Raw genomic sequence first — 15,723 nt, 5'->3', positions numbered from 1 at the left:
CCAAGAAGCACGAGTGGTCAATTCACGTCCCTCTTTCTTTGCTTTCAAACTCTACCGGAAGGGCTTTTTTGTAATTGAGCAACATTTCTATAATCCACCATCAGACAATACTTTCTAATTTGTCATTACATTTGCTTAGCTTCCTATTTTGGCATATGAGATTTTCAGGTTTCTTTTTATGTCATTTTCCCTACAATATACATATTATATGGCAAAATAATTGATAACATAATAATACAGTGTCCTTTATTTTTCCATTTAATAATACGCAATGTTGAATGTTCAGACACACTAATTAATGTTTCACCTAAGTGCTTTACTAATTTTCATAAATATGACAATGTTGACTAATGAGCGTGGAAAATTTGTCTCCATTTTCCGACTTTCTCAAATTAATTTTAAATTTTTGAATAATTTACAATGCTTTGAATAATAAATTTTGGAATAAAACACTATCATACTACTGCCATTCCTTCATACAAGAGCTAACTTGATAATTAAATCCTAAATATAAAATCTCAATCTATTTTATATATTTATTTTTTAAAAAAAAGTAATCTTTACAATTAAAAGTTCTAGCTAACACATGATTAACAAAAATATTTTAAAAAAATAATATTTATTTATTATAAATAACTAACTCAACAAACCTTTTAAATTATAAAATAGAACAAATTATTTAAATTTACTTGCGTTATTTTAAGCTAGATAAAATATTGTGTTAGATTAACGTTTCCCAATATCAGTGTGATAGCCCATAAAGTTGGGTCAAATTCTCCTACGAAGAGACATGAAAGAAGGAAAGATCTAAAAGAGTCAAACGGTCCCATGAGTTGCAACTTCTCCCAAACTCTAAATAGTTTTAAGAGTTTAACTTGATAACATTCTACAAATTCACGAGTATATCATTCCGCAAATTCACGAGCAGCATCAAACAAATTATGCAACTTTAAAACCATAACTCCTCCAAGTCGTATTGCCAGATTATGTGCTTTCCACGCAAGACTGATGAAGATGAAGGCACAATGAAGGAGCAACAAAATTAACGACAGCGAATTTTATGCAGAAGGGCAATCATAGGCGACTTATCACAGCTTCCACTTCCGAGGGAGAATATAGATGGTACCTCGGAGCCACCTTAGCAATGTCAACGTTATTGGGAGTCACCTGGGAAAAAAAAAATGGAAACAAGTTAACCCATTTCCTTTCTCTGAAAAAAAAATCTGCGTACCAAAGTCACTCTTCTATAAGCTAATTACAAAATCAATACATAAATATTGATACACATGACAAAACCCTTCGACAAATTCTGGGATTACATGGAATCATTAGACTACAATTAAAATTAACCCCACAGGAGGGCAACGTTGTATTCCACCTTCATCCCAACCTGATGTACCAGTTCATGAAGACTATTAAAGGGAGAAAGCATCTTGAAATTAAACGTCAACAGTATTCAACATTTATATTTTAGTATAAATTCCACAATATTTGGTTACGGCTTTAAAGATTCCATGACAAAGTTGTAACTGAACGTTCTGCAGCAGATAGGGTCTCAGAACATCCCGGAAGACAGAGAAATGATGGGAGCAGAAAATCATTATAATCATGGTACCAGGAGTCAGGAAAAGGACGAGAAATTACACTATAAATAGAGTACTTAACATTAAATTTACCCTTACCTTCTCTTCCATAACTTGCTTGAGAATGGATAGAGCGATAGTCTCAGCTTCTTGAAGAGTTAGGTCCTGCGAAACAAACAAATGTCATGGACACCCAATTTTCATGCGACATGGATGCTTCGGGAAAGAGAATCTGCCAATTCAGCATACGCAAAGTGATATACAAAGAGGAAGGGATTCTTTATTTCGATATAGAAATAACTAATAACAAATAATTAATTAGAATTAATAATTATTACTTATTTATTAATTAATAAAATAAAGCAAATAAAAAATTGAATAATTTAAAGCTCCACTTGATTTAATTTGGAGTCAAAGGAAAGAAAGCATGGAGCTAAAATATATCGAAACAATTATCTGATTTTAACATTGCACAGGCCACAAAATAGCAAGTAGATTAAGGGGACCAAAGACAAATGAAAGTCGCATGTTTCAAGGTACATAATACTAAGTCATACATATAAAGTATACTTGGTTTAAAAGTAAGTATAGATGAAAGGATAATAATTTGCTATTTTAGTATCCTTTGTGCACTACATTGAAAAGGAATATACTTAACTTCTAAAGAATGAGATGAAATAAAGATAGAGATGTGTCAGAATTTAATCTTTTGGGATACCAGACAAAAATATATAGATCGTTTTACCTGTAGGTTCAATCATAGAAACGCCCTTCAAAACATGGTTATTAGTATCGTGCGATTCATATCTCAAATCGCACAATACGTCACAAATTTAGCACTAGGAGATACAAATCTCCCAATGTATCCCTCTAGCCTCTGAATCACGCACTGAATCATGTGATTCACACCGGATTCTGTATCCCGCAATTCTGGGTGCTGTTGGGTTGCGTGGATCTGACCCGAATATGTGCGTGACCCAACACGATAATCCAGTTTTTTTTTTTTTTGGTTATTTAAAGGGGGGAAACTGCTGCAAATTGAATTACAAGTCTGTGAAACCCTATTTTTTATTCCCATCTGCTCTCTTTTTCACGTTCTTTATCTTGTGCCCCACGGTTGCATTTTTTTTTCCTCTTCTATTGGTCCTTTCTGGCAAAAAGTTATAAAAATTGAAGGCACTGGTCCACTCTATACTGTTGCTGACTTGCTGGTTGACTAGCAGTCCATTCTACTCCTATTTGGTAATTTTTTTCCGCTTCTTTTTTGCTTCTATTGGATGTTATATTTGTGAAGGTAGGAAGAATGAGTCAGAATTAGAATAAGAAAAAAAAAGAAGCTGATATTACATGAAATCACTGTGAAAGTGTTCCTCCCCATAGACTTATGGTTAAATGCAAATACTGTTGACATCAATGTTGGGGTGGGATAACTAGGATGAAACATCATTTGGCTGGAACTAGAGAGAATGTGAGTCCTTGTACAAGTGTTCCTGATGAAGTGAAAATGTTGTTTGTTAAAATGCTAGAAAATAGAGAAAAAAGTAAATATGCTAGTTGTGTTGAAATATTTGAAGAGGCAACTGCTCAAGATGCTAAAGCGAAGGAAGGGACATCAAAAACTACCAAACAGAAAACAATGAATGAGATGGTAAAAGATAGAGAGTTAGCGATTCAAGATATTTGTAAATGCATCTATGGTAATGCTTTATCATTTAATTTGGTGAGAAGCCCACTGTTCATTCAAAGGTTAAAATCTGTTGATGAATATGGCAGGAGTTTGAAACCTCCAAATTATCATGAGGTGAGAGTTTCTCACTTGAAAAAAACAGTTGATAAAATTCAAGAAAGTTTAGCAAAGTCTAAGAAGGAATTGGAGAAATGGGGTTATACCTTGATGTGTGATGGTTGGACCGATGGTAAAGAAAGGTCTCTTACTAATTTTTTTAGTTAATAGTTCTAGTGGAACAGTTTTCCTAAAGTCAGTGGATACAAGTAGTGTGATTAAGGATACTAAACAAATGTTTGAATTACTAGACAATATGGTTGAGGAAATTGGGGAGGATAATATGGTGCAAGTTGTAACAGATGGTGCATCAAATCTCGTGGCAATAGGGAAGATGTTAGAAGAGAAGAGAACAAAATTATTTTGGTCCCTTGTGCAGCACACTGTCTTGATTTAATCTTTGAAGACATTGGGCGACTTTCAGTATTTTATAATACCATCACCAATGCAAAGAAAATAACAACCTTCATTTATAGGCATACATAGGTCCCTAACTTGTATCGAAAGTATTCTAAAGGAAGAGAATTAGCTAGACCGGCAGTGACAAAGTTTGCAACAGCTTATCTTACACTAAGTTGCATATTGAAACAAAAAAATGCTCTTCAAACCACGTTTGCTTCAGATGATTGGATTTCTAGTTCTTTTGCTAGTAAAAGTGAGGGCAAGCAAGTGGTGGACATGGTTTTTGGGGATTCTAGATTTTGGAGTTCCATCAAATATTGCTTAAAGTGTGTGAGTCCACTTGTAAAAGTTTCAAGACTTGTAGATGGTGACTTTAAAGCTGCTATGCCATATATTTATGAAGCAGTGGATAAAGCCAAAGAAGAGATTGCTAACAATTTTGAAAAGAAGGAATCAAGATATAAAAAAATATGGAAGATCATAGATACTCGTTGGAATTTGCAATGACATAGACCCCTCCATGTGGCTGCCTACTTTCTTAATCCTAAGTAAGTTTTATACACTTTAAAGTTTAAATTTAAAATTTAAATATTTATTGTTTATTTGTATGTTAGAACTTAGAAAAACATAACTTTTTTATTATTTTCGTAGGTTGATGAAAAATTTAATGCGGACAAGAAAGTTTATTTTGGTTTATATGAAACTATTGAGAGAATGATTCCGAATAGAAATACAAGATTTTTAGTTGATCAACAACTTGAAGCATTCAAGTCTGCTAAGGGCCTTTTTTGGAAGGAGCATGGCAATAGATACTAGAAACAAAAAGCAACCTGGTATCGTTCTCTAGTCTATAGTCTATACTACTTAGAAGAATTTAATTTTTAATCTTAATAATAAATCTGAATTTTTGAAATTATTTCTCATTATTGTATCTTTTTTTAGCTCTTTGGTGGGAAAGTTATGGAAGAGAGGACAAGAAGTTGCAAAAGATAGCAATGAGGATTTTGATCAAGTGCATACTAAGCGAAGAAATCGTTTAGAACAACAAAGGTTAAATGCACTTGTATTTGTCAAGTACAACCTTCAACTTGAGATGAGACAAAAGATTAGAGAGGAAAAAGGAGAGACATATATCCAATCTGTTTATCAGATATTGAATCTGATGATGAGCGGATCACTGAGAAAGAAAATCCATGCTTGCCAGTGGATGGGTCATAGATGAACATACATGAGAGTTTTGCTCTTGATGAAAGAGCTCCAAGTTAAAAAAGAAAGAGAGGTATAATATTTTAAAGCTAAACTTAAGTTAATTTTAGTTTAAATATATATCATCATGCTTATTAAGTTTTTTTTGCCCCTATAGGTCCAAGAAACTTGAATGCCAAAGCCAATAACAAAGGAAAATCTTTAGTAAGACAAGAGAATGAGAATGAAGATGATGCTGAAGACGTGGAAGAGGATGACGAAGAAGTGGCATTGTTAATAGAGGATGATCATGAATTGAGTGACATTGATCTTGGAGGTGATGAATGATGAATTCAATTTTATGTTCAGTGATTTTAGTCTTTTTAAGCTAGGATTTTGATTTTTGAATTGATTTTGAGGACTATTTGTCTTTAGAATTTCATATGTTGGCTTTTTCATTTTTTTTGGGAGGTCTAAAGCACCTAATATTTACAAACTTTTCATATCCTTTTATACAAAAATTACTTATATATCATCCTTAATAATTATTTATGAATCTTACGATTCACTATTCGTATCTCGCTTTGATAACCATGCTTCAAAACGCAAGTACATATGTTAATACATTTTTACTCCCCTATCACCACTAAGCTAGACCTAGACTAATAAGCATCACGTCACCACATGTATTTATTATTATTTGTTCTACTCCTCTTTGCACTTATCATCTCTCCCGATCACATTTTATTGTTACAAACACTAATAGTATATGAAGAAACAGCCCTACCATCAGAACATTTATACCTTGTTGTATTGTTCTTGCAGAGAACTGTCTGCTCCTTCTGAACCTGAACCAATAGCTTTAGCATTGCATTGCCAAAATGTTCCCGACGGATCAGTATAATATCTGCATATCAGAAGCCAGAGTCAGCTAAAGATCCACAAAATGAAAGACTTCAACGAGGAACTAGTATCAATAAGACCAGCAACAACAAAATAAATAATTTCATTTGCAGCACGTAAAGATATTAGAGTTCCTATTAACGTATATAGCATAGAATCAGATATTTTTCTTAGGATATTATCATTACGATATTATGAGCCTTTAATACTAAGGCTCCCCTACGTTGTATAAATGCAGCCCTTCTAATGGTGTATAAATACAACCCTTGTATCAATTAAGACCAGCAACAACAAAATAAATAATTTTCTTTGGAGCATGTAAAGATATTAGAGTTCCTATTAACGTAAATGGCATTGAATCAGATATTATTCTTAGGATACTATCATTATGATATTATAAGCCATTAATACTGAGGAACCTCTACCTTATACAAATGCAACCCTTCTAATGGTGAATAATGCAAGAAATTCATCCCAGTTTTCCTCTAAACTTAATAGAGGATAAAGGAATGGAGCCTAAAAAATGAAAAATTAAAATAAATAACAAGCAGCATTAATTGTGATGTGCATGTCTATAAGACTTATATAGATTGAGCCTTCATAGAGACCAGGATTATCCTAAGCGAAGAAAAGGAACAACTGTGCAAGAAACTGCTAATACCATCAATTATGAGACGAATGCCTTTTAGTATTTTTCTTCCTCTCAATTCCTAATCTATGGCATTCTAGTAAAAAGATTGCATCAGATTCTAAGAACAAAAGCCTTCCATGAAAGGCCAAAAAGCCCACCCCAAATACTCCTGCAGCAGCAGGCTTCCTTTCTTTTAATTCTGTAAGCCCTTGTAATAATTATTCAACATTTTTCATTTTTATTACTTTTATAAAGTGGGGGATGGGGCACACTAATCATTTTCCATTCCCAAAATCACGTTTTTCAATCAATTCCCTTCTAATCGATGTACCAAATGGGCTGTTGAAAACAAATTTCTTCAAGTCTCCAAGGCTTTACAACATTCCACACAAATATCAGGAGGTAATTCCTCATGAACCCACTCAACTAGCAATAAATGATAACTGATAACTAGATTCTTTACCATATGCCACATAAGGGATTCAACTGATAGGATGCCCACCTATTATTACTGTCAGAAATCGTAGCCCAAAATTCCCTCTTGACCATTGCTAGAATATCTTGTATTCAAGGCCCTAACATCTTGGCACAGATCATAAGCGACTTGACTTTTATTCTGCATTAATTACCTATCAACGTAATCGATTCCTGCCTAATTGTAAGGAAAGCCCAGCATCCTATATGAGCATTGGGTTACCTATCAATAATATACACACGAAGTATTCCAGTCTACCCCTCTCTCTCTCCACGTTCAAACCTATACTATCCAATAATTACCTATAGTTGGAGAAAGAAAGACATAGTAGGATGTACCCTATCGCTTTGAATCGAGGTGAAATATTTTTCTCATAGAATCATCAGTAGTAATGACACATGGGAATTAGGAATAGGGTAGTTTGGGGATGTAGGAATTAAGACTATAAATGGGGGCTTTGATGGGTGTAATGGGTGTTTAGTGAATTAGTATTTTCTTGTCTTTTGGTCTCTTCTCCCTTTCCAATGCTAACAAAGGTATCAAAGCCTAGCCTCTGGCCACAGTCGCCGTTGCCAGAAGGTCCCTCAATGATTTTCAACACCATTATGGCAGTGCCAAACTCTATCCATGAAGGCCTTGACGACTTGGCACGTCGCCTTAAGCTTCACCAAGCCACCTTCACTTCTATCAACAACCATTTGGACCAGAATGCTCTCGCTATCACTGACCTCAAGCACTCTTACAGTAATGCACTTACGGCATCTTATCTATGTGATTTAGGCTCCTCAAGCATATATGGACCCAAACACCTTCGGATTGATACGGGGCGTACAGTCATTGAAGTATGTTGAATGGATGTAGGGTGTGCAATTCCTGAAGATTCAGTGTTGGGGGTCACTTGGGCTCAAATAGAGGATGACTTTGGGCTCCTGGACTAAAGGACTACTGGAGGAGGCTTCGGTTTTGATGCTCATTAATTTTACTTCAAATTTCTTTTCACTTTTATGAGTTTGCAACTATGTTTAAAACAATAATAATAATAATAAGGAAGGAGAAAAGAAGACAGAGAGCTAGAGAAGGAGTTTTAGTTTTAAGTGTTTTTTTTCCCCACTGCTTTTGTACTGATGCTTGAGTGCAAGGATCTTTTCCTTGGGGGGGGGGGGGTTACATTGATACATGGAATTAGGGATAGGGTCAGGGGTAGTTTAGGAATATACGTATTAAGACTATAAAAAGGGGGCTTTGATGGGTGTAATGGGTGTTGAGCGAGTTAGTATTTTCTTGTTTTTAGTCTCTTCTCCCTTTCCAATGCTAACAAGTAATCTAAAGTATTGCTGTATGAAGAAGATAGGCAATGAATCTTTTATGAAATTCATGCGATTCTGAAGTCTTTGCGTGTATATGAAGTTAGATTCTGACTTGTTCCCATAAATAATTCACCTACTGTTATTCTCATTACCCTCAGAGTCTGACTTGTTCCCATAAATGACTCACCGTTATTCTCATTACCCTAATTCTATCATTAACCCTGAAGACCTTTGCTTTCATGATGGATCAGCAAAGCTAAAACAATTGCTACAATGAAATAAAGAAAAAACTGAAAGAACCGACAAGGGCATGAACAAGAGGTAGGAGGGAACAGTTTAAAAAGTACTACCTCGGGTCCTAAATATAAAATCTAGTTTCCAGAGGTAGCACATAAAGAGGAAGGCTGAGAAAGAAGGGAGTAGGAAGAATTTTCGTAAGGTTTTGGTGGAAAGCCAACCTCTTCATAGTTGGCAACCCTGTTCTGTTATTGAAGGAACTAGCCTTGCATCTTTTTGTGCTTGTAGTGTGTATTGTGAACAAATGCGTGTCCTTTTTTTTTTTTTTCTTTTGAGTGAGATTCAAGGAGAGTGATCCTCTTATAGTGGTTATCTACTAGCTTTTTCCAGAAAATATTTCTACATTGATATCGGCACTCAACTGGTTCGCCATACATCATGTAATGCATGCATTCTTGTTGACGGGAGGTTCCAAACAGAAATCTTCCTCTAACCTCCAGCAGACAAATAGATAGAATACACCCTATTGTACCTCGTGAGAGATGTGCCAAACCAAGGGAAAAGGAAAAACAAGGAATAGATAATGGTTAAGAGAACAAAAGCATGCGATTGAAAAACCTTATGGGCGTACAGTTTGTTCTAAGGTGATATACTAATAAATATTCTCCACAAATTCACAAGCCCATGCATTAAACATATATAAATTGCATTCTACTGCCATTAAAATGAGACAAACAATCAGTGACAGCCATAATATTGTAGTACACGTCACAAGTAGCCATTGCACAGTAAAATGAAAAAGGCGTACTCACAAACTAGGTCCATTCTCATCATGGCCTGCAATGAGGAGAGACACTCCAAAGGGTCGTGACTGTCAAGACGAAGAAAAAATATAGATCATACGTTAACATGCATCCTTGGCAGATTTGGAAGGGGAAAAAAAACGTTAAAATACTGGAGCAACCAAATAAAAATAAGGATATTTTCCAATAGAAAGGAAGGCATTAATGGCAACCAGTCTATATTTTAGAAAATTCAAATTAATTACAAGAATTAAGATGAAATAGGATCAGAGCAAGCATAAGAAATGAGGATAGGAGATGTCAAAGAAAGTATGAGAGCTAATAGAACCTTTACTAATGAATCTATCGACATTACCAAACCCTAACTAGTAAAGGATGTATAAAACTCCGGATGCATTTCGAAACACAGGATAATAGGAAATTTTAAAATTCAAGAAGGAAGATCCTAAAAAAAGATAACTCATTCAAATTCTGACTTTAAATTTTAGAATCTTATTTTTTATATTTATCCATAACTCCTAATTTACAAATAATGAATATCGTTTTTTAATCTCTTTTCAACATCTATTGTTCTCTCCAAGATGGAGAGAACTTGATCTCATGTCTTAGGGTAGTTTCAAATAAATTTGACGTAACAAACTCGTTTAGATTTGGCAAAAGGTGCAGTTAAATCTGAATGTAGTATTCTAATGACTTAACTTCAAATTACTATTCAGAATTAGAATGACTTCATTCTCTAAAAACGCATGACATGCATACCCATACATCATCAAAACTTAAGTGATGATATGTTCAAAAAGACTTGTCGAAACTTGAGCGAATGAGATGCCCCAATCCCATATTGAGTAGCATAAGATGCTCAATGAGTTAAGACTTATAGGGTAGACTGTCCCGCCTCAATAGTGAGCTTTTGGGGGAGGCTTCCCCATCCAAATTGAATAAGCAATCGGTGGCAAAGCTGGTGGTTACCAGTACCCCACCACCCTTGGCTGGCAAGGAAGTCAAATGCCATGATGTTAGCTCTCCGAAGATGAGGTGCATCAGGCCCAAATTGAATAGTATCAGAAACTCAATAGGAAACTCATTTGCGTTACTTCTCCAATCTCAATAGCTAGCTTTTGGTAGAAGGTTACCCATCCCAATTAAGTGCCACACACCACCAACTAATTTTGTTTTTTTTAGCAAAAGCCACCACCAATTAATATTTATCAATTTACAGTTCATAACTTATGTATAGTATATTTGGAGGAAGAATTAAAGCCAAGGAAACAAAACTCATCTCACAATAATTTATTAATAACAATTGTTACAAGCACTTCAACTCCCCATGAATTCATCCATTCTAATCATTCTTACCCAAAGTTAATATATTCCAATCCTTTGAGGACATTATTTATGTGACTCTAAGGTGTCATTCCTAATTTTCCATTTATCTTAGATAAATCCTTGAACTTCAGCTATCTAACCCTTGCACAGCATGCATTTGCAGCTTCACTTGTTTACAATCTTTTCCAGAGTAACTTGCATCTCTTGAGTGTACATGACTGAAAATTAAGGGTGTTTTCAGAAACTAATTCAAACATCAAATTTGATCCTCAAAAACAATGCAAAGCACACATTTTCTGCAAGAACATGATGAATAAAAGCAGCTCCAATCTTTAAAAAGTACAAATAATTCTTACCTAATTACCTTCATCTTTACCACATTTTTTTTTACATGGAATCACTAAGCAATCGAACATTCTGTCCCAAAGATACAACATCACAGACATCTAAGGCACAACACTTAACTTTAAGGTTATACTTCAATTACACAAGCAAGAGGCGCATTCTCCATCATCCAACCAATTTATATCTACCAGTTAAGCTCATGAAAACGAATACACAGACCACTGACACTGAATAGGCATAAAAGACACTTATTCCGGAGTATATGCAAGTTACAAAGCCACATAGCAACAACTGCTTATAACATGTGCCCATATTATGCATACCATGTAACATCAAATGGAACGCAGCATATATTGAGAAAGCCAAGTTGTTCTTTACCATTGATTCTTCATCGCCTTCACCAAATCGCAAGGCTAGATCACATAGAGCTTGGGTTGTAGACTCTACAGTCATTGGCTCCCCATAGGAGAACCTATGATTCTGTGAACAATAACATGATACATGTAAATCAAATAATCAGCTAACAATAAAAGAAAACAAGGAACAGCCACAGAACCTGAGTTTCCACTCGTGCATGCTCAACAAGTGTTCGAGCATCAGCAATTAGTCCACTCATTGCACAACCTATGTGCTGATCAATTTCCATAATTTTCTCAACACTGCTTGGCTCCTGCAAGAGAAGTTCAGGCAAAAAAATTGAAGTCAGTCGCACAAATATATTTATACCACAGCCCAAAGAATATGTGGCTTGAATTGAGTGGATATCATTAGAAATTGTTAGTAATGGACCTTGGGCCTAAAACCCTAACCTAGCTTTCAAGTTTTCTACCTAATTAACCTACGTTACTAAGGTGCCGTCAAGCTAGATAGTATTAAATCTGTTAGATATTATTTTGATTTTTTGCATCTGATTGTATCCTAGAATCTCGGCCTATCCCTAGAATGTCGTGATCTCAGTCACTCTTGACTACTCCCATGTATCTATTTACACCGCTGGCCATTCTTAATAAGATGCAACATATTTTTATCACAAAATCACACAGAAACATATAGCAACATTTTGAGATCTTCCCCTCATAAGTTAAGCATAGACAATAATCATATTTCTTAGACCAAACAGAACACCATATAACTGTAGATTAAGTTAGAATATAAAATAGATATTATGTCCATTTCTATTAGAACCTAAAGATAATAACATCTTTCACACGATGAAAAAAAGGTGAAAGAAAACCAAGGTTAGAAATATTAAATGTCAAGGTACAAACACAATTTAGCTACCGCCCAGTATTATTATTAATATCACAACAGAGCCAGAAGTAAAATAATCTCAAAAGAATATATTTTCGTGAAATAAATAATGATGCAAACACAACCAACAGAATGACCCACAAAGTACAATTTTCATCAAGTAAATCTACATCAAATTTCAACACGCAATTTTCTTACATATATACTACTCATCACCTGCTTCAATAACAGAGCTAGCGTCGCATTTCATAAAAATGTTTTTAGCCAGTGACACTACAAAAATGCAATTTGGTAAATAAACACACCAACAGGGGTGAAGTGATACGCTTTTCAACTGCAAGGACAACACCTTCTTTTGTCTTCAACCCAATTGCAGTTGATCCCAGCTGCAGCCAACAAAAGCCAATTATAATTTACAATTGATGCATATTATTACGCCAGCACAGGATCAGAAGAAACAAAACACCGGAAAAAGTCATAAACTGCTCACTCCCAATTAGCTGTAACAGCTCAGAAAATAAGCAAATAACAGATATGGGAAGCATGAAATAAGCCTAGCCTCCCCATGCTCCACTATTGTTAGTAGGGGCTTGGGCAAAATTTAGGTCCTAGGACAATCAGAGTTAATATGTTGATTTAATCCTAGATAGCAGCATATTCTCCTTTTTAAAATTTTGAATTGTTGATTTGATTGTGATTCCCAATTATCATGTAATCAAGGCTGAAACCTGGTACAAGCCTATAAATATTTGTTTCAAGTCAATGAATAAACAATCAGTTTTTGCATCAAATACTTTAATTATTAACCAAAAAGTTCCAAAATATAAATATGATTCATATGAAAAAATGAGAGGGATTGATCACATAGAAATAATATGTCTTAACCATGGGGGAAAAAATAGAACGGAAATGAGAGATCACTGTGAAGATCACCGTACCTTGATGGCCTCAATTGCATATTCAACCTGAAAAAGCCGGCCTTCAGGAGAAAACGTATTGACTCCACGGTCATACTCAGTCCTTTCTCACATCCAAACACAACAAACAAAAGATTCAGATGGTTCCAGAAGAAACTCCATATCAACTTGTAAATACAGGGCTGAAGAAAGCGAGAGAGAGAGAGAGAGAGAGAGAGAGCATATCTTGCGTTAAAGAGAAAAACCGGGATTCACCTTGTTAGAAACATCTTCGTTCTGATTGGATGAGATCACTAAATAACACAGAAAGGGAGGAGAGGAGATTAGGACGAAGATAAGGAATTAAAGCAAGGAGAAAGAACACAAGAAGTCAACAAAACATCATTAGAATTCAGAGAACGTGGATAGAACAGAAAAGGAAAAAAAGAATTTTGGAACGGGGAGGACAAGGGTGAGCAAAAAAGGAAGAGTCACGTGGCAGTGCATTAGCCCGGGGGCTGGTCACAGTAGCCCGAGGTTTGGTCTATTTAGGTGAACAGCCCGAAGGCCGGTCCAGCCCATCAAATAACTTGTTCACAGTGGTGCAGTTGATCTAGTCTAGGTCCAGATTCTGAAATTTTCCTAATTTTTTTTTTATTACCAATCAAAGTCTAAACAATACACACACACACACAAAAGAACTCTAAAGCAACGACCAAAGTCCGTAACCTAACATCAAACATCAAAGTTCATTACACAAAAGCAAATATCAAATGATAATCAATCTCAAAGTATTATAATTTACAACAGTACCAGACTCGTCAAAGTGACAATATACCTCTAATAATATGAACATGAAATAAGAATAGAACAAGAATAATGACAGGGAGTCAGGGACAACAGAAAAAAAATAACACTCCCATCACATTCCAACAACAAATAAGATACAAATCTGAAATTGACAGGGACAATATAATACAAAAAGATTACTCATTTTGATATTCACATATATGTACACATCAGCCACATGCATCAATATATATACATATCAACATTGAAACTGTTCAAACTTTTAAAGTTCTAATACACTCGTAAAAGCTAATTTTGGCACCGTTCATGACTCTAATTACACGATTCAATCCTCAAGTTTTCCGTTATATCTGACTGGTTTATTTGGCAAATGAATATCAGCGAATGGTCATAGTCTTCTCATAAATTCGTGGACTAATACCACATTAAAATCCAACAACTAACAATAAACAACTTACTCCTCATTCTAACTTCATTGCGAGGCTTTTCTCAAACTTCAACGCACTTAACTTTCATCACAACAATTTTTTGGCCTATATTTTCTTAGAAGCATTATTTGTGGGTAACTATGCATAAAAAATATGAATACAAGTGTCCCTCAATCGATTCAGATACTGATATTACAATACAGAAATTATTACGGTTCTATATTAATTAATATGCACTTAGGAATTACCACCCAAAGAGTGGAACATACAATAAGGGGAGAAAAAATGTTATCAGCAGGAAATTTCATCATATTTCAGACACTTCTAAGTGAGAGAGAAGGGGGGCAAAAGCCATATTTATCACCTTATCTGGTACAGTAGGGACGGAAGTGCCGAGCAGCGGCGAGCAACAGTGGCGACAGGCCGAGAACTTGAAGATGAAAGAGAAGGGGAAGCCGAGAACTTGAAGACGAAGGAGATGGAGAAGAAACGTCGAACGCTAGACAAATGGAAGCTCCTCGCTCGGCCTTACGCTGTCATGCAGTAGCAGATTCAAGCAAGAGAGGAAGAAGGAGGAGGAGACGCGATCTCGGGTCCGCCGCTCGCAAGTGGAGAAGGTCGGGAGGGAAGGGAAGGAAAATCGCAGATGGGAAAGAAACGAATTCGGGGGTGATCGCATGGAACCGGCACTGTTTGGATGCACTTGCAAACCATGGCTTGGAAGCCTGATTTGCACAAAATGCTATCCAAACACCCTCTCAAAAACCAAAACCATGGTTTTGGGTCAAAACCATAGTTTTAGAAAAAAAAAAAATTTTGTTTTAAAAAAAAAAGAGAGAGTATAAGAACCTATAGGATATGTATCTTGTTATTTTTTTATAAACATATTTTTTTATAAACATATTTAATCTTATATTTATAATATATATACATATTAATTATTCATTAATTATATTATCTTATGTGTTATTAATTATGTTAATAAAAAATATATTATTAACAATTTTATTCCACTAAATTAAAATATATCATAAAATCTATTTTTTCTGTAATTATCATATTAACTTATTTCTTTTTTTAGTAATTTATATATATAAAAAGTGCTTCTGATAACAACTATCCAAACACTCTCACTTCTCAAAATCACTTTTTCATAAAATCTATTCTTTCCAGAATCTATTCTTCCCAGAATCTATTCTCCAGAATCACTTTTCCAAATCACGGTTTGGTTTCATCCAAACACACCCCAACCATGTTTGGAAAATAGCTTTCGCAAATTTTAAAAAAATATATTTTGAGAATAAATTTTGAAAAAAAAAATTTTAAGAATAGATTTTAAAAAAACTGATTTTAGTAAA

The 15,723-nt window shown here is 34.8% G+C and overlaps 2 protein-coding genes across 2 annotated transcripts in view; one reads left to right on the top strand and one right to left on the bottom strand.

The window, feature by feature from the left end:
- Nucleotides 1-763: 763 nt before the first annotated feature.
- Nucleotides 764-15,033, bottom strand: LOC114752238 (proteasome subunit alpha type-5). Its single transcript, XM_028940962.1, has 10 exons — nt 14,730-15,033; nt 13,404-13,441; nt 13,170-13,251; nt 12,537-12,617; nt 11,537-11,650; nt 11,359-11,460; nt 9,319-9,377; nt 5,758-5,860; nt 1,683-1,748; nt 764-1,167 (listed from the first exon to the last, which is right to left on the bottom strand). The coding sequence occupies exons 2-10, from the start codon at nt 13,415-13,417 to the stop codon at nt 1,075-1,077; spliced, it is 714 nt and encodes a 237-aa protein (XP_028796795.1). The 5' UTR covers nt 13,418-13,441; nt 14,730-15,033; the 3' UTR covers nt 764-1,074.
- Nucleotides 13,869-15,723, top strand: part of LOC114752237 (transformation/transcription domain-associated protein) — a 66,257-nt gene continuing 64,402 nt past the window's right edge. Inside the window, exon 1 of the mRNA XM_028940961.1 lies at nt 13,869-13,874. The gene's annotated coding sequence lies outside the window, so the exon portion shown is untranslated. The remainder of the gene's footprint in view (nt 13,875-15,723) is intronic.

This window comes from Neltuma alba, unplaced genomic scaffold (genome assembly GCF_004799145.2).
Source record: "Neltuma alba isolate B1F8T4 unplaced genomic scaffold, ASM479914v2 tig00007294_pilon, whole genome shotgun sequence".
NCBI lineage: Eukaryota > Viridiplantae > Streptophyta > Magnoliopsida > Fabales > Fabaceae > Neltuma > Neltuma alba.
Note: the sequence above shows the minus strand (reverse complement) of the source record. Positions and strands in the feature narration are given on the sequence as shown.

Coding starts and splice junctions, on each gene's coding strand:
- LOC114752238 (XM_028940962.1), bottom strand. Junction 12,618..13,169: donor ATGCAATTGAGGCCATCAAG/GTACGGTGATCT, acceptor TGTTGGCTGCAG/CTGGGATCAACTGCAATTGG. Junction 11,461..11,536: donor ATGCACGAGTGGAAACTCAG/GTTCTGTGGCTG, acceptor TATTGTTCACAG/AATCATAGGTTCTCCTATGG.